The following is a 26,973-nucleotide window of genomic DNA, read 5'->3' as shown; positions in this document are numbered from 1 at the left end:
AGACTCAAAAAAAAGAACTGTGGATATGCTGTTGCAAATGAAGCTGATTAGAATTAGATAGTGCCAAATAAATAAAGAGCCTGGACATGACATTAAATGTTCCCTGAAAACCTCCAGCATTCTTTTTTTTTTTTTTTGAGATAGAGTCTAGCTCTGTCACTCAGGCTGGAATGCAGTGGCGTAATCTTGGCTCACTGCAACCTCCACCTCCCAGGATCAAGTGATTCTCCTGCCTCAGCCTCCTGAGTACTACGATTACAGGTGCATGCCACCACACCTGGCTAATTTTTGTATTTTTAGTAGAGATGGAGCTTTGCCATGTTGGCCAGGCTGGTCTTGAACTCCTGACCTCAGGTGATCCACCCACCTTGGCCTCTGAAAGTGCTGGGATTACAAGCATGAGCAACTGTGCCTGGTCAAAAACAAAAAAAAAAACAAAAACCAACCACACAAAAAAAACCCTCCAGACTTCTATAGACAAGAAAGAAGCTCAGAACACTGCTCAGCTTCCAAAGAGTGCATAGTCTCCAATGTCCACTTCAGAAAATGCCAAGCAGGATAATAGAAAGGGATGGACCCTTTCCCAGAAGCTAGTCAGGAGGTATAGAGAATAATGAATTGGGAACCCCTCCTGAAGATCAGAATAAGTGTCTAATTCAAGGAATATTTTCTACACACAGGGTAGCAGGACCTCACAGTATCTTGCCATGAACCAATGTTCGTTCTGTATCTTCATTCATTCCTTTTTGATGGAATGTCTTTGTGGTAACCTGTCTCTGTTCCCCCATTGTGTATTGGAGTTGTAAGGAGCAGATAATTTGTCTTTTTAGTTCATAGAGTCTTTCATGTTGAAATGAAAAGTCACTAGACAGTAATTTTCAGTCATACGAAAATATAAAGGTCTCTAGTAAATGCATGGGCAAATACAAAAATCAGTATTATTGTAATTTTGGTTTGTAAGCCATTTTTTATCTTCCACGGGATTTAAAAGATAAATACATAAAAATTACAAATCTGTATTAATGAGTACACAATGTATGAAGATGTAATTTTGACATTAATACCATAAAGTAGGGGAGAGAAGAGCTTTATAGGAGTGTTTGTATGGCATTGAAGTTAAGTTTGCATCAATTTAAATTAGATTGCTATAACTTTAGGATGTTATATGTAATCCCCAAGGTAATAAAAAATTATTCTATCAAAAAATATTGACAGAACTAATGCAGAACAGAAAGCCAAACACTACATGTCTTCACTTATAAGTGGGAGCTGAACAATGAGAATACATGGACACAGGGACCCCTGGGGCCTGTTGGGGGGTGGTGCATTGGGGGAGAGAGAGCATGAGGAAAAATAGCTAATGCATTCTGGGCTTAATACTTAGGTAATGGGCTGATAGGCATAGCAAACCACCATGGCACATGTTTACCTATGTAACAAATCTGCACATCCTGCACATGTACCCCAGAACTTAAAATAAAATAAAGTAAATATTGATAGAATAAATACAAAAGGAAATGAGAAAGGAATCAAAATGTAGCACTGATAAAATGTAACTAAACACAGCAGATGAGAGTAAAGGAGCAAGTAAGAGCCAACAAAGCTATAAGACATACAAAAACAAATAACAAAGCAGCAAAAGTAAATCTTTCCTCATCAGTAATTACTTTAAATGTAAATGGGTTAAAATCCCCAGTCGAAAGGAATAGATCGGTGGAATGGATTAAAAAGAAAACATGATTCAACTATATGCTGTCAACAAGAGACTCATTTTAGAGCAAAGGACACAAAGGGATAGAAAATTACAGGATATAAAAAGATATTCCATGCAAATAGTAACTAAAAGATTGACTGGGGTGGCTATAATAAAATCAGACAAAATAGACTTCAAATTAAAAATGGTTACAAGAGACAAAGGAAGACATTATACATTGATAAAATGGTTAAAACAGCAAGAAGAGCCGGGTGCGGTGGCTCAAGCCTGTAATCCCAGCACTTTGGGAGGCCGAGACGGGTGGATCACGAGGTCAGGAGATCGAGACCATCCTGGCTTACACGGTGAAACCCCGCCTCTACTAAGAAATACAAAAAACTAGCCGGGCGAGGTGGCGGGCGCCTGTAGTCCCAGCTACTCGGGAGGCTGAGGCCGGAGAATGGCGTGAACCCGGGAGGCGGAGCTTGCAGTGAGCTGAGATCCGGCCACTGCACTCCAGCCTGGGCAAGAGAGCGAGACTCCGTCTCAAAAAAACAAACAAACAAAAAAAAAAAACAGCAAGAAGATATAACAATTATAAACATATGGACTAAACATCACATCTCCAAAATATATGAAGCAAGCACTGACAGAATTGAAGGGAGAAACAGACAGTTCTACAATAATAATCAGACACTTGGCCAGGCGCAATGGCTCATGCCTGTAATCCCAGCACTTTGGGAGGCTAAGGCAGGCAGATCACCTGAGATTGGCAGTTTGAGATCAGCCTGACCAACATGGAGAAACCCCATCTATACTAAAAATACAAAAATAGCTGGGCGTGGTGGCACATGCCTATAATCCCAGCTATTCGGGAGGCTGAGGCAGGAGAATCGCTTGAACCCAGGAGGCAGAGTTTGCAGTGAGCTGAGATCACACCATTGCACTCCAGCTTGGGCAACAAGAGTCAAAAAAATTAAAATAAAAAATAAAAATAATTGGATGCTTAAATATTCCACTTTCAATGATGAATACCACAACCAGATCAAAGATCAATAAGGAAATAGAAGACTTGAGCAATACTGCAATGGACTGAATGTTTATGTTCTCCCAATATTCATATCTTGAAATCCAACCCCAAACATAATGGTATTAGGAGGTGGGGACTTTGGAAGGTTAGGTTATGACAGCAGATTCCTCATGAATGAGAACAGTGCCCTTACAAAAGAGACCCCAGAGAGATCCCTCAGCCCTCCAACCACATGAGGTAACAGTGAAAATATGGCTGTCTACAAGGAAGCAGTCCCTCACCAGATGCCAAATTTAGTGATGCCTTCATCTCGGACTTCCCAGCCTCCAGAACTGTGAGAAATAAGTTTGCATTGTTTATAAGACACCCTGTTTATTATATTTTGTTATAACAGTCTAAATAGACTAAAACAAACACTATAAACCAACTGAACCTAACAGACATGTATAAGATAATATAACATTTTTCTCAAGAGCACATGGAGCATTCTCTAAGAGAGATCACATTATAGGTCATAAAACTAGTCTTAATAAATTTTAATAGATTGAAATTACACAAACTATATTTTTTATCACAATAGAATTAAACTAGAAATCAATAACAGAAGAAAAGCTGGAACAATCACAAATACATGAAAATTAAACAACATAATCTTACATAACCAACAGGTCAAAAAAGAAAACACAAAGGAAAATACAAAATATCTTGAGACAAATGAAAACAAAAATGCAGCATGCCAGGCTGGGTGCGGTGGCTCATGTCTGTAATCCCAGCACTTTGGGAGGTCGAGGCAGGCAGATCACTTGAGTTAATGAGAGTTTGAAACCAGCCCGGGCAATATAGTGAAAATCCATCTCTACCAAAAACACAACAAATTAGCCAGGCGTGGTGGTGCATGCCTGCGGTCTTAGCTACTTGGCATGAATTGGTGGGAGGATGACTTGAGCCCAGGAGACAGAGGTTGTAGTAAGCCAAGATCATGCCACAGCACTCCAGCCTGGGTGACAGGTAAGAATCTGTTTCAAAAAAAAAAAAAAAAAAAAAAAAAAAGCAGCATGCCAAAACTTACAGGACTTATAGGAGCACTCCTAAGAGGGGAAATTTTGGGGGTTTTTTTTGTTTTTTGGTTTTGTTTTGTTTGAGACGGAGTCTAGCTCTGTCACCCAGGCTGAAATGCAGTGGTGCGATCTCGGCTCACTGCAAGCTCCACCTCCCAGGTTCAAGTGGTTCTCCTGCCTCAGCCTCCCAAGTAGCTGGGACTACAGGTGCCTGCCACCACGCCTGGCTAATTTGTTGTATTTTAGTAGAGACGGGGTTTCACCATGTTCCCCAGGCTGGTCGCGAACTACTGAGCTCAGGCAATCTGCCCGCCTCAGTCTCCCGAAGTGCTGAGATTACAGGTGTGAGGCACCGTGCCTGGCCTAAGAGGGAAATTTATAGCTATAAATGATTACTTTAAAAAGAGAAAGATCTCAAATCAACAACCTAACTTTATACCTTAAGGGACTAGAAAAAGCACAAATTAAACCCAAAGCTGTCAGAAGGAAGGAAATAATAGTCAAACAGACAAATAATACAAGAAATAGAAAACCTATAGAAAAACACTGAAGACAAAAGGCAAATATTGTATCATTTCACTTATGTGAGGTACCTAGAATAGGCAGTCATAGATTCAGAAAGTAGAATGTGGGTACCAGTGGCTGTTGTGAAGGGAGAATAAGGAGTTATTGTTTAATGGGTGCAGAGTTTCAATTTTTAAAAATTCTAGAGGTGGTTAGTGGTGATAGTTGCAAAACAGTGTTAATACACTTAATGCCACTGAGTTGTACACTTAAAAATGTTAAAACAATACATTTTATGCCATGTATATTTTATCACAATTTAAAAGATCATTCATCAGGATCAAACAATAGTCTTCAGTTTTGCTTCATGCTTTCAGATAAGAATTTAGGGAACTGATTTTGTCGTTATGTTCTAAGTTATACATTTGGAAGAAATGACGCTATGCTGGGTTGTTTATATTCCTCATATCTCTCATAATAATCTATGGCAGATGATATGTGTTCTCCTAGAATCTTGGCCTCAACTGGACACTTAATTTTATTTCACTAGAAGCAAGACCTTAACTCTTTTTTATTTACTTTTAACTTTTTCGCTGCTCTGAAGGTACATCAGGGAACTTAACTCTTTTGTAATTAGATACAAAAGGCTACTAGATTCCCGCTCTGGAATATGAATGAGAATTTCACTGTCCTATTTTCATGGCTGCATGATTGCCAAACACCTTCTCTTCTCTTGGGGTTTTAGCCCTCAGCCTATTCTTTTGTACCACTTTCTATGTCATTTGAGATTCTGGGATACAAAATAAACAAACAAACAAACAAAAAACCCCAGCCGATTCTGGATAACTGAAGCAAAGTATATTTATGAATTGGAGGAATAATCTATTTTGAATATGCTTTCAAAATAGATGGGCTTGTAAATAGAAGTGACCAAAACAGCTATAAAGAAGAAGGAAAGAGGAAATGTAGCAAATGTCCTCTGCTCATCAGCTACCCTGGCTGTGCTGAAAGGCTTCTTTTTTTTTGAAACAGTCTCACTCTGTCCCCCAGGCTACAGTGCAGTGGCGCAATCTTGGCTCACTGCAACTTCCGCCTCCTGGGTTTAACCAGTTGAAGTGATTCTTGTACCTCAGTCTCCAGAGTTGCTGAGATTACAGGCACGTACCACCACACCCGGCTAACGTTTGTATTTTCAGTAGGGACAGGGTTTCACTATGTTGGCCAGGCTGGTATTGAACTCCTTACCTCAGGTGATCCATTCACCTCAGCTTCCCCAAGAGCTGGGATTACAGGCATGAGCCACTGCATCTGGCCATGTGCTGAACGGCTTCTGACTTATCCTAGTGTTCTTGCAATATTAGCTCAATTTTCAAAGATTCAGAAAAAAAAAAAATCTGATTGATCAAGCTGAGGTCACGTGTCCAGCATCCTGGTTCTACCATAATCTATGTGCTACTTCTGTAATTGTTGACAGAAAATTGACAAAAAATTATATATATTTATCAGGTGTAACATGATATTGGAATAAGTATACATCCTTTCCATAGAAGATTTTAAAAAAGAAATATGTATACATTGTGGAATTGCTGAATTGAGCTAATTAACATTTGTATTACCTCATATGCTCATAAACAGAAAAGAAAAAAAAAAAACAGATACATTTCCAACAGGCATCCAATAGCCTTTATGCCACTGTGCATTGTAACTCTCTGAGAGATGGAAATGGTATCTGGCATTTCCCACACTTCTGAAGCAGAGTCCCACAGAGAATAGTTTGGAAAAACCAAAGTGAAGAGGTAATTGAACTTTTCCTTCTATACCTAGATTATCTCCCTACACGGAGTAAGCAGTTCTGTCCAGCATGCACTTGTGGAACTACCAGGAACTACCCATTTCTATGGGCAAAGGATGCTACTCAGGGACCTCTGGTTTTTGCAACTCTCCCATCTGGCATTGTGTAAAGGTGACTCCCATACCCTTGCTGAGGCCAGCATTCATCCTGGACCACCTGTCCTATCCCACCTCATACCAAATTATTCACTGATTCTGATACTGTGGCCTCCAACCTTGCCACAGATCTTCTTTACTTAGCCTCATCTCACCCCTTATAACTGAAGCTGAAAACTGTACTTCTCACTTCCACTGAGGTACATTGAATAACTAGTCCCAACTCTTCAACCCTCTCTGTTTTCATATTCTTGAAAGAGCCTCATTGTTGGGAGTCAGAAATCTCCAACTCTGAGGATTTATTTATTTACTCTTTTATTTCTGTCCTATTTTTGTCAATTAATGTGTTTTGAACCTTAAATTTTAAAAAATTTTTTTTCATGGAACAGCCAAATCCAATTTTTTAATTTTAATTTAAAAAATTTTTTTCATAGAACATGAAGCTTTGTTATTATGTACATACACATTTAGGATTCTCATGTTATCTTGATTAATTAACCCTTTTGTCATTATGAAATGTCCCTCTTTATCTATGGTAATATACTTATCTTAAGATCTCTTTGATAATATTAATGGTATAGGCATGCCAGTTTTCTTTTTTTATGTTTAGTGGTTTTAGGGTAGAGCTTATCCATTTTGTTTTCAACTTGTATCTTCTGTAAATAACAGATAGTAATGTTTTGTTCTATTATACTGTTTCACAATTTATTCCTTTTATTTAATTTGTTTTTCACTTAATGTAATTTTTATGTGGCTGGGTTTAAGAACACAATCTTGCTATTTGTTTATTTGTGCTACTTGTTCTTTGTATCATCTCTCTTGGTTTCTTTTTGGTCAATAGGGCATTATTTTTTTACTACCGCATTTTGTCTCCTTTATTGGTATTTTATCTATAGCTCTTTCTACTGTATTTGTAGCAGTTTCTCTAAAGATTACAATATGTAAACTTAATTTATCAAGTCTACTTTTTCTTTTCTTTCTTTCTTTCCTTTTTTGAGACAGAGCCTCACTCTTTTGCCCAGGCTGGAGTGCAATGGTATGTGCGATCACCGCTCACTGCAACCTCCGCCTCCTGGGTTCAAGTGATTCTCGTGCCTCAGCCTCATGAGTAGCTGGGTCTATAGTTGTACACCACCACACCCAGCTAATTTTTGTATTTTTAGTAAAGATGGGGTTTCCCCATGTTGGCCAGGTTTGTCTTGAACTCCTGACCTCTAGTGATCTGTCCAACTTGACCTCCAAAGTGCTGGGATTACAGGTGTGAGCCACTGTGACTGGCATATCAAGTCTACTTTGAACTAGTATTATACCATTTCAATTATAATGTTAGAATCTTATGACAGGATATTCCCACTTACTCTCCCTCATTCTTTTCCTTCAAATAATGAATAATTTCATGTTGAAATTATTCAAATAATTTTCTCCCCCTACCTCCTTGTCTAATCCTTTCTTTCTGGGGCTCCAATTATAGGTATTTTAGATGGCTTTACAGTGTCCCACAAGTCATTGAGATTCTGTTCAATTTTCTTTTTTTCCTTTTTTTTTTTTTTTGAGGCAGAGTCCAGGCTGGAGTGCAGTGGCATGACCTCAGCTCACTGCAACCTCCATCTCCCGGGCTCAAGCAATTCTCCTGCCTCAGCCTCCTGAGTAGCTGGGATTATAGGCGTATGCCACCATGGCCAGCTAATTATTGTATTTTCAGTAGAGAAGGGGTTTCAGCATGTTGGCCAGGCTGGTCTCGAACTCCTGACCTCAGGTGATCCGCCCAGCTCAGCCTCCCAAAGCGCTGGGATTACAGGTGTGAGCCACCAAACCCGGCCTCTGTTCAATTCTTTGTTCTTGATTCTTTATTAATCTCTATTCTTTGTTCTTCAGTTTAGATAATTTTTATTGACTGCCTTCAAGTTCATTCTTTCTTCTGCAGGTCCAATCTACTTTTAAGCTCTTTCAATACATTTTTGATCTCAGGTATTGTATATGTTTATTTTGGGATTTGGTTCCTTTTTTAGTTTCTGTATCTATCCTTAGTTTCCATCTCACTCCTGAAATTCCTGTCTTTTTCTTTTTTATATTTATCTTTTCCCATACATTCTTTAATATATTTATAATACTTTACAATTCTTATGGGCCAGTTTCAACACTGTGTCATTTGTTGGTCTGCTTCTAGTGACAATCTCCCTCTATATTGAAGGTCACATTTTTCTGCTTTTTATCATCACTAGCAAGCTTTTATTGCCTTCTAAATATTGTGGTTGACACGTTTTAGAGACTTTGAATTCTGCTATCTTCCACTTAAGAATTTTTTTGTTGTTCTTGGAGGAAGTTTAATCACAAGCACATCATTTTGATCCTATGGAAACTTGATTTGAGACTTTTCAGAGCAGACATATTTCAATTTTGCCTTTAGTCCTCAGGCATAGTCCTCAGTCCTGGGAAGTAGCCATTACTCTGAGGTGTGTCCTTTCTGGGGTTTTAATGGAAAGCCAGAGTGTTTACCAAGCTTTTCCTTTATTTATTTATTTATTTTTATTTTTATTTTTTATTTTTTTTTTTTTTTTTGAGACGGAGTCGTGCTCTGTCACCCAGGCTGGAGTGCAGTGGCCGGATCTCAGCTCACTGCAAGCTCCGCCTCCCGGGTTTACGCCATTCTCCTGCCTCAGCCTCCCGAGTAGCTGGGACTACAGGCACCCGCCACCTCGCCCGGCTATTTTTTTGTATTTTTTTAGTAGAGACGGGGTTTCACCGTGTTAGCCGGGATCGTCTCTCGATCTCCTGACCTCGTGATCCGCCCGTCTCGGCCTCCCAAAGTGCTGGGATTACAGGCTTGAGCCACCGCGCCCGGCCTCCTTTTTAAAAAGTAATTAAGTATTTTGGCCAAGCACAGTGGCTCATGCCTGTAGTCCCAGCCCTTTCAGAAGCTGAGGTGGGTGGATTACTTGGAGCCAGGAGTTCAAAACCAGCCTGGGCAACATGATGAAACCTCATCTTTACAAAAAAAATATAAAAATTAGCTGGGCGTGGCCGGGTGTGGTGGCTCATGCCTGTAATCCCAGCAGTTTGGGAGGCCAAGGCGGGTGGATCATGGCATCAGAAGTTCAAGACCAGCCTGGCCAATATAGTGAAACCCTGTCACTACTAAAAATACAAAAATTAAATGGGTGCAGTGGGGCACACCTGTAGTTCCAGCTGCTTGGGAGACTGAGGCAGGAGAATCACTTGAACCCGGGAGGCGAAGGTTGCAGTGAGCTGAGATCACACCACTATACTCCAACCTGGGCAACAGAGCAAGACACTGCCTCAAAATAAATAAATAAATATTAAAAATTGACAAAAATTATATGTATTTATCACATATAACATGATATTTGGAATATGTACAGATCGTTTCTGTAGGAGATTAAAGAAAAGAAATAGGTATACATTGTAAAATGGCTAAATTGAGCTAATAAACATTTATATTACCTCATATACTTATCATCTTTGTGGTGAGAACACCTAGAATCTATTCTCTTAGTGATTTTCAAGAATATAATACCGTACTTTGTGACTAACTATAGTCTCCATGTTGTAAACAGATCTCTTGAACTGCTTCCGCCTGTCTAACTGAAACTTTGCATCCTTTGACAACCATGTTCCTTACCCCCACGCCCACCTCCCAAGATCATCTAATGTGAATCGATCATTCAATAAATGTTGTTAAACACTTAAAGAGCTAATTCTGATCTATTTTTATAAGAGATATCACTTTCGTCAAAATCTCGGATATTAGCTTAGAGCAAAGATTTAATAGTTTTAAAAAATCAGCCATAACAAAATAACAAAAACAATAATATAAACAAAACCAAACCTACCAATCAAGAAATTATAGAGTATATTTTCATAATTTTATAGACTGCCCAAGCATTTCAGCAAAACAAAGCCACACTGAAAAATATTGACAAGTTTGTGTGCATAAAACTGTCAATCTTGTTTATGGGAAAAAATGCAATAAGCAAAGTTAAAATTTAAATGACAAGCCAGGAAAAAATATTTTTGATTGTGTATGACAAACATGAAGTTAATATTACTTGATGGGATCTGAGCTCTGCACTGTTTCTCTAGCACAGGGCAGCTGTTGAAATCTCTGGTCAGTGCTTGCTTTCCTCTGGATTCCTTGGAGTCTTGGCCTGTACCAGTGCAGCTTAGGAGTCAGCCAAGAACTTGAGAGGGGTTATATACAGATTTGGGGGTTCTCCCTCTGTTGGTCTCTTCTTTCTGGAATTCCTCCTCCCTCCTCAATTTCAGCTGCTCTGGAAGCCCTGATTCTGGACTGATTCTTCATCCCAGCCTGTTGGCCTCTTTCTGCTGGAGTTGTAGCCACACCTCACCCCACTCTCACCTACATAATTCCAGACCCCCAGCACTGCAGAGTCTGAGGAGTAACCTCAGTTACTGATCAAAATCAGTTCTTTAAATGTTTAACAACATTTATTGAATAATCAATCCTTTATTCACAGTTTAAAAGTGTAGCTCTGTCATATTTAGGTGACTAGATGTGCTGATTTGTTTCTGGTGTCTGTTCGTTCTATTCCCTTAATCTGTTTATTTATCCTTCTGCTAGTCTCACAATGTTTTACTACAGTAAATTTCTTGAAGGAAAATTTGTATTATTTTAATTATTTTTATGTACAGAAAACTCAACAGTGTACATTTAACTCAGTTTAGTGGCAAGTTCTTTAGCCTTTGCCTTCTTGAGCTTGGCGATACGAACCACAGACTTGGGACCTAGGACATTGCCGCCCCAGTGACAGCAGATCTCATCGTATCTGTCATTGTAATTGGTCCTGATACCTTCCACCAGCTTAGCCAAAGCGCCTTTGCCTTCCGAGTTCACCTGTGTGAAGGCGACAGTGGCGCAGGTCTTCCTGTAGACTAGATGGCCCAGTCTTGCCTTCCCCTTGATGCAGTAAGGGACCCCCATTTTACGACACAGGGCAGGCAAGAAGACAACCAGCTCAATGGGATCCATGTCGTGTGCAATCACCATTGGCTGAGCTTTCTTATTCTCCACCAAGGTGATGATGATGTTAACTCCTGCTTGAAGGACAGATGGTCTCTTAATGGGGACTTCCCCTTTGCCAGCAGTTTTCTTCTGGGCCGGGGCCAACAGCCTCTGCTTCTTCTCTTGCTTTGTCTCTGGTCTGTACTTGTGAGTAGCTGTTTGGCGATTCAGGGCCTGGGTGAACTGGTTAATCGCAGAAGGCACTTTCAGCTGCTTATAGAGGATGACTCTCTGCCTCTGCAACCTAATATAGCGGGGCCATTTCACAAAGCGGGTGAGGTCTCTTTGGGGCTGGATGTCCTGTCCAATGCCAAAATTCTTAGGCCTTTTCTCAAATGGGGGATTCACCACTTTGTTGGCCTCCTGCTTCTTCATGACAGCAGGGGCCGGAGCCACCTTCTTCCCCTTGGCCTTCTTTCCTTTCGATATCTTGGGCAGTGGGAGGGGAGACTATTACAGTAATTTTATGGTACTTATTTTATTTGTGTCTGGCAAGACATGGGCCTCTGCTTGTTCGTTCTTTCTTTCTTTCTTTCTTTCTTTCTTTCTTTCTTTCTTTCTTTCTTTCTTTCTTTCTTTTCTTTCTTTCTTTTTTCCTAAAATTTCTCCAAGGTTTGCATGTATTTAACCCTGCAGATGGCATTTACAATTAACTTCTCAGTTAGTTGTTTATAAGGTTCTTGTGGTGTGTGGATCCTTTGAGTCCAGGAGTTCGAGACCAGCCTGGGCAACAAGGGGAAACCCCATCTCTACTAAAAATACAAAAATTAGCTGGGCATGGTAGCCCTTGTTTGTAGTGCCAGCTAGTTGAGAGGCTGAGGTTGGAGGTTCGTTTGAACCCAGAAGGCAGAGGTTGCAGTAAGCTGAGATCATGTCACTGTTTGTGTGTTTGTGCTTATGTTCACACTGCATTAGATGAAGGGTTATTTTGAGAACTTGGATACAGTAAGGTGCTTTGGAACTTGTGGGCGAGTAGAGGGGACGGGATGGGCGCAGCGAGGTTGCAGGGGGCTTCCATTGCTGTGGTTGCGGCAGCAAAGCCTCTCTAATGGGATCCACCACTTCTCTAAGGCACCTGCCCTCCTTGTTAGCCCGCAGCCGCAGACTCCAAGGTCCCGGGATAGGTGGGGTCAGAGAAATGCAGGGCTCTGGCCAGAGGGACCCTCGGCAGCTCCCTGCGGTTCCCGTGAGGCCCAGGCAGCGGTTCTGGCACTCCAGCTAGGGTCGCTCTCGGACTGGAGGGCGCGGAGGATACACGGAGCCGTTTGCCTGGCTCCGCGCTCGGCTGTCTTAGCTCACGGGGCGACCTCGGGGACGCCCAGCGTCCGCCCTCTCCCCCTGCGCCGCGTCTAAGCAGCCAGCCCCAGCGGCCGGAGGGTCGCGTTGGTTGGGGCGTGGGGCAGCTGGAGGGCTGAAGGTCCCCAGCGCCGCCTCCCGGGCGAGGGGCGGAGGCGCGGATCGCCGAAGTCAGCCCGCCCCAGGTTCGGCACCCTGGAGCCCGAGTGCATCCCAGCCCTCGCCGCATCCAGCGCTGGCTGGCGGCCAGTCCCCCAGCCTGTGGCTCCAGGATGCGCTTAACGCTGTCCCCCATACCCCAGAACCCTCCTTAGAAACAGGCGCACCCTGCCACCCATTACCCATCCCGAAAACACACCCCTGCAGGGCCAGCCTCATGTTTACACTGCACACAGTAAACATTAGCCCCCCAATCACTTTTTTAAAATTATGTGCTCTTTAGGGAATAACATTTCAGTTTAAATATTTCGGGAATTGATTTCAGAGCGTGTAATGGGGTAACCTTAGAGCGATAATTTTGATGTATTCAAATCAATGGTAAACATTTCTACAAATGGTGGAAAAGGAGAACCACTTCAATTAAAATCGGGAGCTACAGACAGACACCAACTGTCACCACCATTGCTTAATATTGTTTTAGAGATCCAAACAGATGAAATTTAAAAATGAAATTAAGTGGCATGAACATCTAGTAAAAAAAACAAGGCCATCTATTATTCCTATAATTGGAAAACTAGAGACACAAGTTTTAAAAAAAAGTCTGGAGTATGTGAATTTGGGAAGTTTGCTCAACCAACCTGAACATACCCAAGGAGTGTTTGTCTACTCTAGGAACAAGAACCTTATAAATAAATTTCGTAAGAAAGCTACACAAATTTTATTTTAGACAAACCGTAACATGGTAATGAAACAGAACAGTTCACAGTTTAGTTACGTAAACATCTGTTAAACTTAACAAAGTCACTCAATCCATATATGATGAATTAAAACTACTTTAAAAAGAAATAAATAAAGGGTGTTGCTTAAGGTTTGAAAGGGGTTTTGAAGGATCTATTTGAACTTTGATTGGGGCAGCCAAGATGATTATTCTAATATCAGCAGAGGACTTTAACCATAATTGATCAGGTGCTACCTTTAGCAGGTTTTGTAATTTTCATTACTCAATAATTCAGTGTCTTCTATGGCAATATAGACTGCAATTAAATTAGATTTTGAAAAATTTGTTATGTCTAGTAACTCAGTTTTATCATCTAATTCTAAATACATTTTCCTTTTTTGGGGAGAAAGAAATGTATTATATAATTCTTTTTTTTTTTTTGAGATGGAGTCTCGCTCTGTCACCCAGGCTGGAGTGCAGTGGCCAGATCTCAGCTCACTGCAAGCTCCGCCTCCCGGGTTTACGCCATTCTCCTGCCTCAGCCTCCCGAGTAGCTGGGACTACAGGCACCTGCCACCTCGCCCGGCTAAGTTTTTGTATTTTTAGTAGAGACGGGGTTTCACCGTGTTAGCCAGGATGGTCTCGATCTCCTGACCTCGTGATCCACCCGTCTCGGCCTCCCAAAGTGCTGGGATTACAGGCTTGAGCCACCGTGCCCGGCAAGAAATATATTATATAATTCTAAGTCTTTTTCTATAAGATGGATGGGAGCTGATTCAACCAAAAGGAAAACATAAGTCCCTTGTAAGTGAAATAGCTGAAAAGCTACAGGCTGAGATTTATAAGCCAATACAGGAGTATTTGTGACACCCACCATTTGAATTTTTTGTTTACTCCAAGGAATGAATCTTGTAATAAGGTTAGGTGTATTATAGATAATGTGGCTCCAGTGTCAACAAAAGCTTGTGTTCATTCCCCATTTAAAATAATTTTTTTTCCCAAAGTAGAGCCAGGGTCATAAGCACAAATATTTAATTTAAATTTCCTGAGAAAACCAATTTCCTGGTCCTGGTGAGAATCAGGAAATTCCTGAACTATGTCTTTAAGTTTTACCTTTGACCATGATTGAGAAACTAGGGTAAGTTCTCGCCTACCAGACACTGGCTGTTTGAGAAATGGAGCAGAAGGAGGAGGAGGAGGAGGTATATCTGGGCAAGGTACTAAAGGATAAAGAGAAGGAGGAGATAATAAAGGATAATAAAGAATAAAGAGACAGAGGAGCTGAGGGAGGAGAATAAATTTCAGCAGTCTTTAATTCAGAATTTTTTAAGACAACTTTTTATTCTCTTGTAAAGAAATAACTTTATTATAACCTCTTTAGAAGCATCCAAGTATCATTGAAAATAACTCTCCCAATTATTTTGTTTTATCTTATAGCTGGCTTTTTCTAGTTGCGCGCACAATTAAATTAGTTTAGGCATTTCAAAGGTACTACATTTTGTCCATTGCAACTTAGGATTTTCTTAGGTCAAGTAAGACCATTTTTCCAAATATTGACAGGAGGTGGTGCCATAAGTATTGTACATAAATCCAGCTGGAGTTTCTAAAGATGGATTCTTTCTTAAAGAGGACTCAGTTTTAGATGGAAGATGGACCATAATTTGGATTTTCTTTTTAAGTGACCAAAGACTCAAAGAGAAAGATGGGTTTTTTTTAATTTTTTAATTTTTTAAATTTTATTTATATATTTATTTTGAGATGAAGTCTCTCTCTGTCACCCAGGCTGGAGTACAGTTGCACTATCTCAGCTCACTGCGACTTCTGCATCCCAGGTTGAAACGATTCTCCTCCCTCAGCCTCCCAAGTAGCTGGGATTACAGGTGCCTACCACCATACCTGGCTAATTTTTGTATTTTTAGCAGAGACAGGGTTTCACCATGATGGCCAGGCTGGTCTCGAACTCCACATGTTGGGCTCCACCCACCTTGGCTCCCAAAGTGCTGGGATTACAGGTGTGAGCCACCATGCCCAGCTGGAAAAGATGTTTTGGATCTAGTATTCTGCTTAACAGGGATTACTCCTCGAGGTGTCACCCATGAGTCACTTCTACCCTCTTATGTGTTTCAGTGAAACCCAGACATTTCTGGGGGCTTAGGGCCCTGGGATACCAACCCTTCATGTGTGCCCAACAGGTTAATCAGATTTCCCCACATGTTCTTCCTTGGGGTTTCCCTGTAGGGACCTTACACAGCAGAAGCTGTGATCTGTGACACTCCTGTGTGGCCTCAGTTACCTAAGGTGCCTTTCAGGTGGGAGGAACAGTGGCTGTTATTTAGGACTGTCTCAGGTCAAGTATATCACATCCTCAGACAAAGCCTTTTATGAATTTTTGGTCATTCGAAAAGAAAATCTAAATGTCAATTTTAACCAAGCTCCAAAACCTGGCCAGTTTAAAACCTCACATTTAGCTTAAGCCACAAGCATTCACTTTCTCTTTTTAAAAAGAAACTGCTTTCTATTTAACCAGTTTTTTTTTGAGACAGAATCTCACTCTGTCACCCAGACTGGAGTGCAGTGGTGCAATGTCAGCTCACTGCAATCTCCACCTACTGGGTTCAAGCAATTCTCTTACCTCAGCCTCCCAAGTAGCAGGGACCACAGACATGCATCACCACGCTCAGCTAATGTTTTGTATTTTTAGTGGAGATTGGGTTTCACCATGTTGGCCAAGCTGGTCTTGAACTCCTGGCCACAAGTGATCCAACCGCCTCAGCCTCCCAAAGTGCTGGGATTACAGGTGTGAGCCACTGCACCCAGCCCCAAAGTTTGAATGAGAGAAAAGTTGCAAACTTTAGCAAGCGAAACAGGCAAAATCTTAACCTCAGGGGAAAGTAAAACTACAAACTTGCAGAAGTTTGTAACAGAATCTCTGGAGAAATAACAATAAAGTGACTACCTCAAAGCCAAAAGTTGAGCTTCAATTCTAGCTCTACTGAGTGTGGAACTGGGTTGCTTGAATGAAGTCTGAATCTCAGCCAGAACCAGGAAGATATGAAACCTGAGAGAAGTCTTACCAGAGACCCCCGCCAGCTCTGATGAGGTCAGACGAGTAAAAACCGCTCATGCTGGTACCAAACCTTCGAGTGCCAGCAAAGCAACGAGGATTGCAGGAGGCTTGCTTCAGGTCCTATCTGCAGTTGCCAAAATGTCAACTTAAAATAATCAAAAGGATCAGAGTCTAATTTAAAGAGAGTGTATTCAAATACAAAGTTTGAGGATGGCCCACTCAGAAACATCAACTGCGAAGAGATGGAGGCAGTGTTCTGAAGTAGAGAAATTAGGGTTTCATTTATAGATGCAGAGACAGAGATGTTTTTAGCAGGATTACAACATTTTTCATATGAAGTTGGCACATACTTCCAGCAATTTGATTGATGATAGGCATTGCATCCTTTTTGGAAAGTGTACATTTAGCATTTTTAATATAATGGCTGTAACAGTCATGGGTTTTCTGTCATCTGGTTTAGGCAAAGCAGGACAACAAAGGGGAAGTTAATCTATAACAAGAGTCGTTAATTAAGAAGGCAGGAGGCTTTTGTCCCTGATATAATTTAATTATCTCTAGTCATTGTACAGAACAAAAAAATAAGAAAGCAAGTTAATCTATAATCTGAGAAACAGAAGTTGGAACCATATGTGACTAAGATCACATTCACATTTCTCTCAAGGTTTAAAGTGGGTTTTTTTGGGTTCCAACAACTTTTAAATTATATTTATTTTCACACAAGAAAGCAGGAGGGATGGGACCGGAAACTGGCTTTCAGTGCTATTTCATTTTTAAAGAATGTGCTTGCATCAAGTAGATCACAAATGAAAACCACAACAAACCCAGAAACTCCCTTGTTCTGACAGGAGCTCTCACGCATCAATCTCATCATGTGGTGATTCGCCCCTGTCCCCTGCTGGGGACACAGAGTCCTTGGCGGGGACACATGGGCAGGAGCAGCTGCTCTTCACACTGGTGTGAAATCGTAGGCTTCTGGTCCTCCGGGAGAAACTGTTAAGTTTTTGCTACCAGAACTAGGATTCTAGGAGGCTTTTAGATGATTAGGAAGAGGCTGAGACTCCTGGTGGGGACTCCTGCTGGGGAGTTTCTGGACCGCAGCCCTCTTGGTGTGAAAAGAGCAGAGGACAGGGCCAGGCTAGAGGGTCTGCACTCTGGGGCTGGAATTGGGACCTAGCTCTGGGCCTCCACTCTCAGTGTCAAATGTAGGGGCAGCCCCAAGCGTTGGAAGTCGCCCTGCACCCTGGCAGCCGCCTCTTGGTCTCTGTTTCCCATGCCGTGCTCTCTGCCCCACCCTCCTAGGAAGGCCCAGAAGCTTCCAGTCAGGCCTGCAGCAAAGTCTGCTCCTGTCCCTCCAGTGAAACGCTGCCCCAGACGTCACTCGCCCACTCAGGCTGTGCTATGGGGGCAGCTGCCACACTCTGGGGTCCCCTGGTCTCCCAAGGAGTCCCCGCCCTCACAAAGTGTTGGTCAGCTCTTCTAGCTTTGAGGAATTGCAGTATACCTAAGGAAATGGGTAGGCCAGAGTTGCAGCCAGGTGTCGGGGCTCAGGGTTCTGAATGGACAGTGAGGCCTCGAGGACCAGGTAGTTCTTTCAGACTCAGGCTGACTTGGGGGACCCAGACAGAGCAAACAACCAGGCCTGCAGGGGCCAGGGACTTGGTGCAGGCAAAGCCTAGGAAGGAACAGCTCATAAGACCCCCAGGCAGTTCTTGGGGAGACCCAGAGGACTCCATCCCTCCCCGTCGCTGCCTAATCATAGCTCTGAACACCCCTCATCTTCTTCACTGCTCTTAACTTTTTCTGTGCCAGGAACCCCTTTAGAGTCCTGTGCAGCATATGGAGTCCTTTTCAGAGGTGCTCTTATTTTACTGTATTTTAACATCTTTTTATTGAGACAAGATCTTGTTCCGTCACCCAGGCTGAGTGCAGTGGCATGATCACAATTCACTGTAGCCTCAACCTCTCGGCTACACCCAGACAATTTTCTGTAGAGATGGGGTCTCACTATGTTGCCCAGGTTGGTCTCAAACTCCTGCCCTCAAGTGATCTTCTCACCTCAGCCTCTGAAAGTGCTGGAATTGCAGGCGTGATCCACTGTACCCAACCCCAGGAGTGCTTTTTTTTTTTTTTTAACTAGAGTCTTGCTCTGCTGCCCAGGCTGGGGTGCAATGGCACAATCTCAGCTCACTGCAACCTCTGCCTCCCAGGTTCCAGCGATTCTCCTGCCTCAGCCTCCCCGGTAGCTGGGATTATAGGCATGCGCTACCATGCCTGGCTAATTTTTGTATTTTTAGTAGAGACAGGGTTTTGCCATGTTGGCTAGGCTGGTTTTGCACTCCTGACCTTAGGTGATCTGCCCACCTTGTCCTCCCAAGTTGCTGAGATTACAAGACTGAGCCACTGGGCTGGGCCTAGGAGTGCTTTTAATGTGTAAGACAAAATACATAGGATTGCAAAGTAAGCCAGTGACATTAAACTGTTGTTACCAAAATATTAAACAATAAACTTGTAATCAGGTAAACTATGTGCTTCTTCATTTAATGAACCAACCACAGAATCTGGTGGCAGGTCTATGCAGGACTGTGATTTTGAGGTAGTGATGAACAAAACCAATATGGCAAGTTATCTGCAACAACTCTGCTGTCATATAGAAGAAGTGATGATTCCCATTGGTCACAAAGTCCCAGGAAGACTACTGCAGAGGTTTTGCCCTTGTTCGTAATGGAGGGAAAACCTACATTTCAGCTAGAGGTTACTGCCCTGAATTCTACCCACAGACACCAGGCCTCCTGGCCCCTCCTACCTCATAGCTTCAGCTCCTGTGCCTGTCTGCCCTGGGCACCAGGTGCCTGGATCCTTCATCACCACTGCTTCTCCACACTCTTCAGAGGTTTAGGTCCTGGCAGAGGCCTGAATCCAGCTTGGGCCCCCAGGCTGCAGGTCATAGAAGAGGGGAGAGTTTGCTCCCTGGCCCAGTCAGAAAATAACAGCAACATCCAGAGCAGAGATGAAGCTGGGAGCCAGGGGAGCTGGAGCAAATGAGGTAGGGGAGAGGGAAACACATTAGATCCATGTAGGTATGTGGCTGAAGGCTGGCTGTGACTTTGTGTTACACAGCATTTAAAAAAATCCCAGTGTTTAGGCTATACCACAGGCCAACTAAATTGGAGTCTCTGGGGGTAGGCTATCATTAATAATCCAGGTGGCATAACATTTTAAATTCCCAGGTAATCATCTTGGGGATGTGCTGTACAAACATGGAAGCCCCACGGGCACCAAGATGTTGCCTCTCCTGCTTCAGCAGCCACTGTAAGATTGGAGCCTGGATTCTGGGTGAGGCATAAGCTGAGTACTCTGCATGCCTTCTTATGAGGCCACTCGGAAGCCCTGAGAGGCAGGTGTTAGTATCTCCATTCTATGGGTGAGGAAACTGAATCTCAGAGCTGTGTGGTTCCTTGTCACTTCCCAGTTCCCTGTAGCAAATATTGGCAAGGCTGGGATGCCCGCCAAGGTTGACCTGATCGTGTTGGGCCTGATGGGAGATGGAATTTACACTGTTTTTACAGCTTGGGGAGTTTGCCTGCAATGCTGACATGTCTACAGTCACAAATTCGAATGCAGGATTTTCTTTATTTTCTTTCTTTCTTTCTTTCTTTCTTTCTTTCTTTCTTTCTTTCTTTCTTTCTTTCTTTCTTTCTTTCTTTCTTCTTCCTTTCTTTCTTCCTTTCTTTCCTTTCCTTTCTTTCCTTTCTTCCTTTCTTTCTTTTTCTTTCTCACTCTGTCACCCAGGCTGGAGTGCAGTGACTTGATCTTGGCTCACTGCAACCTCTGCCCAAGTTCAAGTGATTATCTGGCCTCGGCCTCCCAAGTAGCTGGGACTAGAGGTGCCCACTACCACACCCGGCTGATTTTTATATTTTTAGTAGAGACAGGGTTTTTCCATGTTGGTCAGGCTGGTCTCGAATTCCTGACCTCAGGCAATCCACTCGCCTCAGCCTCCCAAAGTGCTGGGATTACAGATGTGAACCACCGCATCTGGCCCGAAGGCAGGGTTTTCATTCAGACTCTTGCAGTGCCACTCATGCACTGCTGAAATCAGCGAGGGGTTGCAGGGCAGTCACAGAACAGACCCAGAGACACATCGCTATGCCAGAATAGGTCTTCACTAAGAACATCTCTGATGTTTCCTGTAGATTTCCATCCTGCTTCATTTGTCTTTTACACCTCTCCTCTCTGCAAGGTCAGAAACTGCCCTGGGCTGTCATAAATCAAAGTGGGTGACTCTCTCCCTCAGACAAATGCCCCACTTTGTAGGGAATGACTCAGACACTTGATTGTGATCAGCTATAATATTTTGAGGAAGAAAAGTGCTGTTCCAACAAGTTACCAAAAGGACAGAAAGGTATATAATCCATAGGTCTCTGTTCCTCTCTCTGTGTACCCCAATTAGAGTGCTCCGTGTGCAAACAAGGAAATGTCAAAGGTGCTAAGGAATTTCTTTTTAAAAATCCTATAGCAAGCTCTGGATTTCTGCTGCGTGTTCCCAAAGCATGTGAAATACTGGCTGGGGTTTTTTTACATCCACATGGCTCTCTCGGGAGTAGTAAATTTTCACATAAAAGTTTGTTCTTTTAGCTTTCCTCATATTTTCCTCAGCCATTCTGTTTCCCAATTCCTGTCTCTCATCTGATCCTCTCAAAAGAAGCCTCCAGCAAAGGGAGGAACAGGCCACTCTGGGGCATGGCTGTGTCATCATTCTACACAGCCGTGCCCCATGGTAGAATGATGTCCACTCTACATCAGGCTTGCCTGAGGTGGCCATGGTGTCTTAGGCAAACCGGAGTGTGGCTCAGTGCTGTAGGAGTTTAATGAATGCATGGCACTCAGATGGGTGTGACGTTGGAGCCCCCCAGACCAGACTCGCTGAGACGATACACGCAAACTTGGCAGGCCGGGCACTGGGGACAGCCCTGAGCATCCAGGGTCAGCACCCCAGGCCAGGAGATGTGGGTGCCATCAGCAAGAAATCAGGTGGTACCACAGGTGCTCCAGTCAGGACAGGAAATGACCTCACCATGCTTTGCAGACTCTATCCATCATCAGCCCTCCTTGGAGCCGCGGCTCCGTCCCCGTCGGCTTCCTTTGGCCAGGATAGGCTGCACAGGGGAGAACGCAGTGGGAGCACTCCTGAGCGGGAGTGAGGGGAGGGAGGAGCCATGGAGAGCAGGGTGGGCCACGGGGGAGACTGACAAGACCTCGGAATGTTAGCAGGGCCACCCGGTCATTTGGCTGGCTCCCAGCAGGCAGGCCCACACTTAGGCGGCGGGGGTGATGTCCCCAGGCCAGGGGCAGGTAAAAGGGCAGAGCTGCACCTGGGGTTCTATGGTTTAAGGCGGCAGAAAACTGAGTTTCTGCGTTTCTTTTTTTTTGAGACAGAGTCTCGCTCTGTCATCCAGGCTGGAGTGCCGTGGCGCGATCTCAGCTCACTGCAAGCTCTGCCTCCCAGGTTCATGCCATTCTCCTGCCTCAGCCTCCCGAGTAGCTGGGACTACAGGTGCCCGCCACCATACCCGGCTAATTTTTTGTATTTTTAGTAGAGACGGGGTTTCACCATGTGAGCCAGAATGGTCTTGATCTCCTGATCTCGTGATCTGCCCACCTGGGCCTCCCAAAGTGCTGGGATTACAGGCATGAGCCACCGCGCCCAGCCGAGTTTCTGTGTTTCTAACTCCTCCCCTCAAGCCATAGGGAAGAAGGTCCCATCCTGAAAGGGTTTGCCAGCTTCCAGAGGAGGGAGGGAGGCCCCAGGTGAGCTGCTGGCCAGATGCCTACAGGACTGTGCTTGCTAAGACATTTAATATTCCCCTGGCAACAGCTCCTGGGTGTTTCCTAGTAGTCTCTGAATAACCAGATAGCCTCTTCCAGTCCCGGGATAAGGAAACCGATCCCCAGAAGTGGACAGGATGGGCATGGCATGGGAGGGGCATAGCAGTATTGCTTGCTGGGCTGGGCTGGGCTGGAGGGCAGGGAGCCCCGTCTCCTCTCTGGACAGCCGGTACTGTGGCCAGAAATACAGAAACGCAGGGGCCAGGAGCCTCCAGGGCTCCTAGCTTTTCTTTCAGCTCTTCTTGCAAGGGCTTTCAGAAAATATGTACGGGAGACAGGAATAATGGGGCCCATAGGCCCATAAGTAAAGTCAGTATCCATCAGGGGTTGTGGGCAGTGGCCAGGACGGCTGGTTCATTCCAGTCCCCCAGAGCGTGGTTATGCGTCTGCTGAGGGCCTGCTGCTGAGTCGTTTCTAAATAGCACACTTCCTGTTCCTGCTGCCCCGGCCTGGCCCTCGACCCTCTGTGCAGCCCCAGGGCAGCTCTCGGGCCTCCTGCTCTTGTGGCCCTGCTACTCCCCTGAGGATGAGGGGCTAGAAAGCTTTTCCCACCTCCAACCATGCCAGCGAGGTGTGAAGAGCAGGCAGCAGTCAGTGCGGAGCTGTGGGCCGGGGCTAAGTGTACTACTGCGCACGCTCTCAGTCCTCTGCGTCTCCCTGGAGCGATGAGGGGCAGAGCAGAGGTGATGGGCCATAGACTCCTAGACCAGGCTGAGCAGAAGGGTGGCTTAGGCTGATCCAGAGGCTGGCCAGGGAGCGAGCCACCAAATGCTGCCCACCCAAGAGCCCCTGTGGGTTACATGGGAGGGCTAACCTGCAGGCCATGGGTTGGGGACACACCATCTACTGGCTACGGCGGCGGGTGGGGGTGGGTGGAAGGAAGGACATCACGTCTGTAGTGACAGCTGTTGTGTGCTCCATCACCCTTGCCCTGCTCTGCTCTCTGTTGCAGGAACCACATCTCCCCAGTTTCCTTCCCAGGTTTGTGGTAGGCCTGACCATGGCGGGGCTCCTGCGGAAGATGGGAGGCCAGAGTTGGCGGTGAGGGCCCCACACCCCTGCTCTGCTCACCACGCACCTCTCCAACAGCCAGCCGTGCCTCCTTGTGAGCGCCCTGCCTTGGTGGCACCCAGCTGGAGAGCCCCAGCCCCTGGAATCACAGCAGCCCCTTCCTCCTGTGGTCCTTCCAGCCTCGGCCACAGCAGTGCGCTCCACTGGCGCTCATCTCTGGGGTGCCTCAGTGTCCCCTCAGATCGGCTCTTCCACCACCTGTTACCAACCCCTGAAGTCCTCCCAAGCGTCTATACCAGCACCTCTCCCATTTAATGTGAGGCCATCCTCGTGCATCCACACCTGATCACAGGTCTGGGAAATCTGCGCTTCTTTTTTTTTTTTTTTTTTTTTGAGACGGAGTCTCGCTCTGCCGCCCAGGCTGGAGTGCAATGGCCGGATGTCAGCTCACTGCAAGCTCCGCCTCCCGGGTTCACGCCATTCTCCTGCCTCAGCCTCCCAAGTAGCTGGGACTACAGGCACCCGCCACCATACCCGGCTAGTTTTTTGTATTTTTTAGTAGAGACGGGGTTTCACCGTGTTAGCCAGGATGGTCTCGATCTCCTGACCTCGTGATCCGCCCGTCTCGGCCTCCCAAAGTGCTGGGATTACAGGCTTGAGCCACCGCGCCCGGCCAAGTCTGCGCTTCTAACAAGCTGCAGGAGGGGTGCACATCAGCAGCCAGTCCTCCAGCCACACTTTGAGAAGCAAGGGCCAGGGAGATTCTGGGTTTCCTGATACTATGTGTCAGGTGCTCTGCTAGGCAATGGGTCTCAAAGATGAACAAAACCAACCTGTCTGCATTCCAAGGAGGGAGACAGACACGGTCAGACCACAATCACTGCAAATGACACCATCACCATCCGTGGATGCTCTGAGGGATGGACAGGAGGAGGTGAACAGCTGGGCCCTTGGCAGTCTTGGGGAGGTGGTATTTGAGCTGAGACCCAGAGTAGGGGACAGGGGAAGGTTTCAGGAGCAGTGTGTGAGCAGAGGCTGGGTGACCAGAGGAGCTGTGTGCCTTCAGTGATCTGAGAGGAGGCCAACCTGGTCTCCAGGCACGGAGCTAGGCAGGTTCAGTGGCTCCTCCTCTCTCAGCAAGAGAAGATTCACCTGAACTCAGCTTCCCAAGGGATCAGGCCTCCTCCTCCTGCAAGGCCTAATCCAGCTTTCAGCAAGGTCTCCAGGTGCTGGCAGTTGGAGCTCTCAGACACCTCCCCAATCAGCTGGCAGTCACACCCAGACTGCCCGGCGCCTGAGCTCGGCTGCTCGTCCCGCAAACAAGGCTACTCTGGAGCATGCATGGAAAAGGGGCAAGAGCAAGGGCAGGTCCCTGGGGACACTGAGCCCCATGCAGTGACAGCAGCCTGGCCTATGCATGCACAGAGGAAATGACGTGCCTCTTGCTGCTGAGCCTTGGTGTTATGTGCTTCCCCCTAAAGCCCACTTCTTATCCCCACATACCAGGTGATGTAGTACCTCCCTCCACCCGCCTTGCCACATTTGGGCTCTGTCTCTGTCTTAAGAGCTATGGAAGCCACCAAAGGGTTAAGTGTAGGCTTATCTGGAATTTGTGTTTCCACCTGCCTTTAAGGCTGCATCAGGAAGCAAGGGCTGGAAGGGAGGAACCAGAACAAAGGGGGCCACAGGAGGGGAAATGTCACTATCAGTGCAGGGGTCCCTGGGACCATCGGCAACCTTGGCACCAAGCACTGAGGTCAGCCTGCCCCTGGGAATGGCACCAGGGGAGGAGGAGATGCCCAGGATGGTCTCCAAGGGAGTGGGAGACCAGCCAGAGTGGGGACTGGGAAGACTCTGAGGACCCCTTCCACACCTGTTCCTGCGTTGAGATTCTTGGATGGCACAGGCCCCTGAGACCATCAATGATCCCAGGTCTCAAGAGGCTGGGCCCCACCCTGAGCCAAGCCTGCAGAGGAGGAGAAGTGCTGAGGGAAGGTGAGCACAGCCAGGCACCCAGGAAGACAGGAGCCACCTGGTCGGAGGGGGGTGATGGAAGGCCAGGGTTTCCACAGGTCAGACCACAGCTTCCAGCCAGGACAGCTTGGGCAGCAGTAGTCGTAGGAGACACCTGGAGGCTGAGGCTGCCCACACGGCCCTCCTGGCTCCATTGGATGGCAGGCTCCAGGCAGACGAGCTGCCAGGTTGGTGTGGGGTGCCAAGGTTGGGAGCATGAGAGCGATGGGGGGCCTCCCCAGTGGGACAGAAGCACAGGAGTGAGGGGATTGGGCCCTGAGGAGATCTCAGTGTCACCCGCAAGGGCTGCAGTGTGCAGGCCATGGAGAAAGGACATTGTCAGGTGAGATGTTGGCTTCCAAAGGCCCCAGGCGGGGGGCTCCGATTCCTCCGACCTTTCCCTGAGGTGCTCCTTTGAGGTCTGTGGCACCCTGGGTATGGCATGTGGATTCCCGCCTCTTGTGTCCACCTGACAAGCACTTCTCCCCTGGACTCCCGTGCCTGCTCCATCACTTGCACCTTGTCTTAATTAGCAGGTTAGAGAGTGGGGTCCATATTGAATGGGACGTTGTGCTGACTCAATTGCTCCCAGCTGCGAGGAATTGTTAAACCCCCTACATTAAAATGCAAACAGCTGGCATTGAGCCTAGGGACAGAAAGCAAAGCCAGCCCTTCAGCCTCACAGGGTGGCCTCTGTGAGCCAAAGCCCTGAAGTGGAAGAGCCTCAGGAGGAGGGCAGTTGTGAGCCATGGGCTGGCAGCTGCAGGAAGTGTAGCTCCGCTCCCAGTGAGGATGCTCCCACTTCTGCTTAAACCTGGGGCTCTGGGAGAACTATAAAGACTGGGGGAACTTCTGGAAGAGGAGTGGTATCTCTGTCCACTCCAGGGCTCCACCACTCCCAGCACTGTGCCAGGACATGGCCTCCGCATAGGATGACCGCTGCCTGGTCGGGCTCCCCTAAACACAGCCTCTGTGGCAGGCCTAGCCTGAGCGGCCCTCCCTGGCAGCCGTGTATTCAGCTTCCCTTCTCTCCAGCTCCTGCTGCCTCCTCTAAGACAGAGCAAGGGGCAGGCCCGGGGTCCCCTCCACTTCTGACATCCAGTCAACTTGAATCAGGCCTGCAGGCCTGGGTGAGTTCCTGGGACTCTTCCAAAAATTAAAAAATCTTTATACTTTAAAAATTTCTGCCGGGCCCGGTGGCTCACGCCTGTAATCCCAGCACTTTGGGAAGCCAAGGTGGGCAGATCACCTGAGGTCAGGAATTCGACCTGGCCAACATGGTGAAACCCTGTCTCTACTAAAAATACAAATATTAGCTGGGTGTGGTGGCAGGTGCCTGTAATCCCAGCTACTCGGGAAGCTGAAGCAGGATAATCGCTTGAACCTGGGAGGCGGAGGTTGCAGTGAGCCGAGATGGCACCATTGCCCTCCAGGCTGGGTGAGAGAGCAACACTCTGTCTCAATAAATAAATAAATCAAATTTAAAAATAAAACTTTCTTATCCAAAACAAGCAAAAGCCACCTCATGATCTGATCTCACCGTAATGCTA

At 45.7% G+C, this 26,973-nt stretch overlaps 2 protein-coding genes across 8 annotated transcripts in view; one reads left to right on the top strand and one right to left on the bottom strand.

Annotated features, from left to right (window-relative positions):
• Nucleotides 1-26,973, top strand: part of SNCG (synuclein gamma) — a 389,209-nt gene that overhangs the window by 55,414 nt on the left and 306,822 nt on the right. The gene's annotated exons all lie outside the window — the stretch shown is intronic.
• On the bottom strand, nt 10,923-12,864 carry LOC126962245 (60S ribosomal protein L7a-like). Its single transcript, XM_050803122.1, has 2 exons — nt 12,436-12,864; nt 10,923-11,702 (listed from the first exon to the last, which is right to left on the bottom strand). Exons 1-2 carry the CDS (start codon nt 12,862-12,864, stop codon nt 10,923-10,925), a joined length of 1,209 nt encoding a protein of 402 aa, XP_050659079.1.

Source organism: Macaca thibetana, chromosome 9, assembly GCF_024542745.1.
Source record: "Macaca thibetana thibetana isolate TM-01 chromosome 9, ASM2454274v1, whole genome shotgun sequence".
Lineage (NCBI taxonomy): Eukaryota > Metazoa > Chordata > Mammalia > Primates > Cercopithecidae > Macaca > Macaca thibetana.
Note: the sequence above shows the minus strand (reverse complement) of the source record. Positions and strands in the feature narration are given on the sequence as shown.

Excerpts from the sequence above, each read along its gene's own strand:
- LOC126962245 (XM_050803122.1), bottom strand. The coding sequence starts at position 12,864 with ATGGGGGACAGCGTTAAGCGCATCCTGGAGCCACAGGCTGGGGGACTG. Across the intron at positions 11,703-12,435 it reads ACCGCAGGGAGCTGCCGAGG|ATATCGAAAGGAAAGAAGGC; the intron begins GTCCCTCTGGCC and ends CCACTGCCCAAG.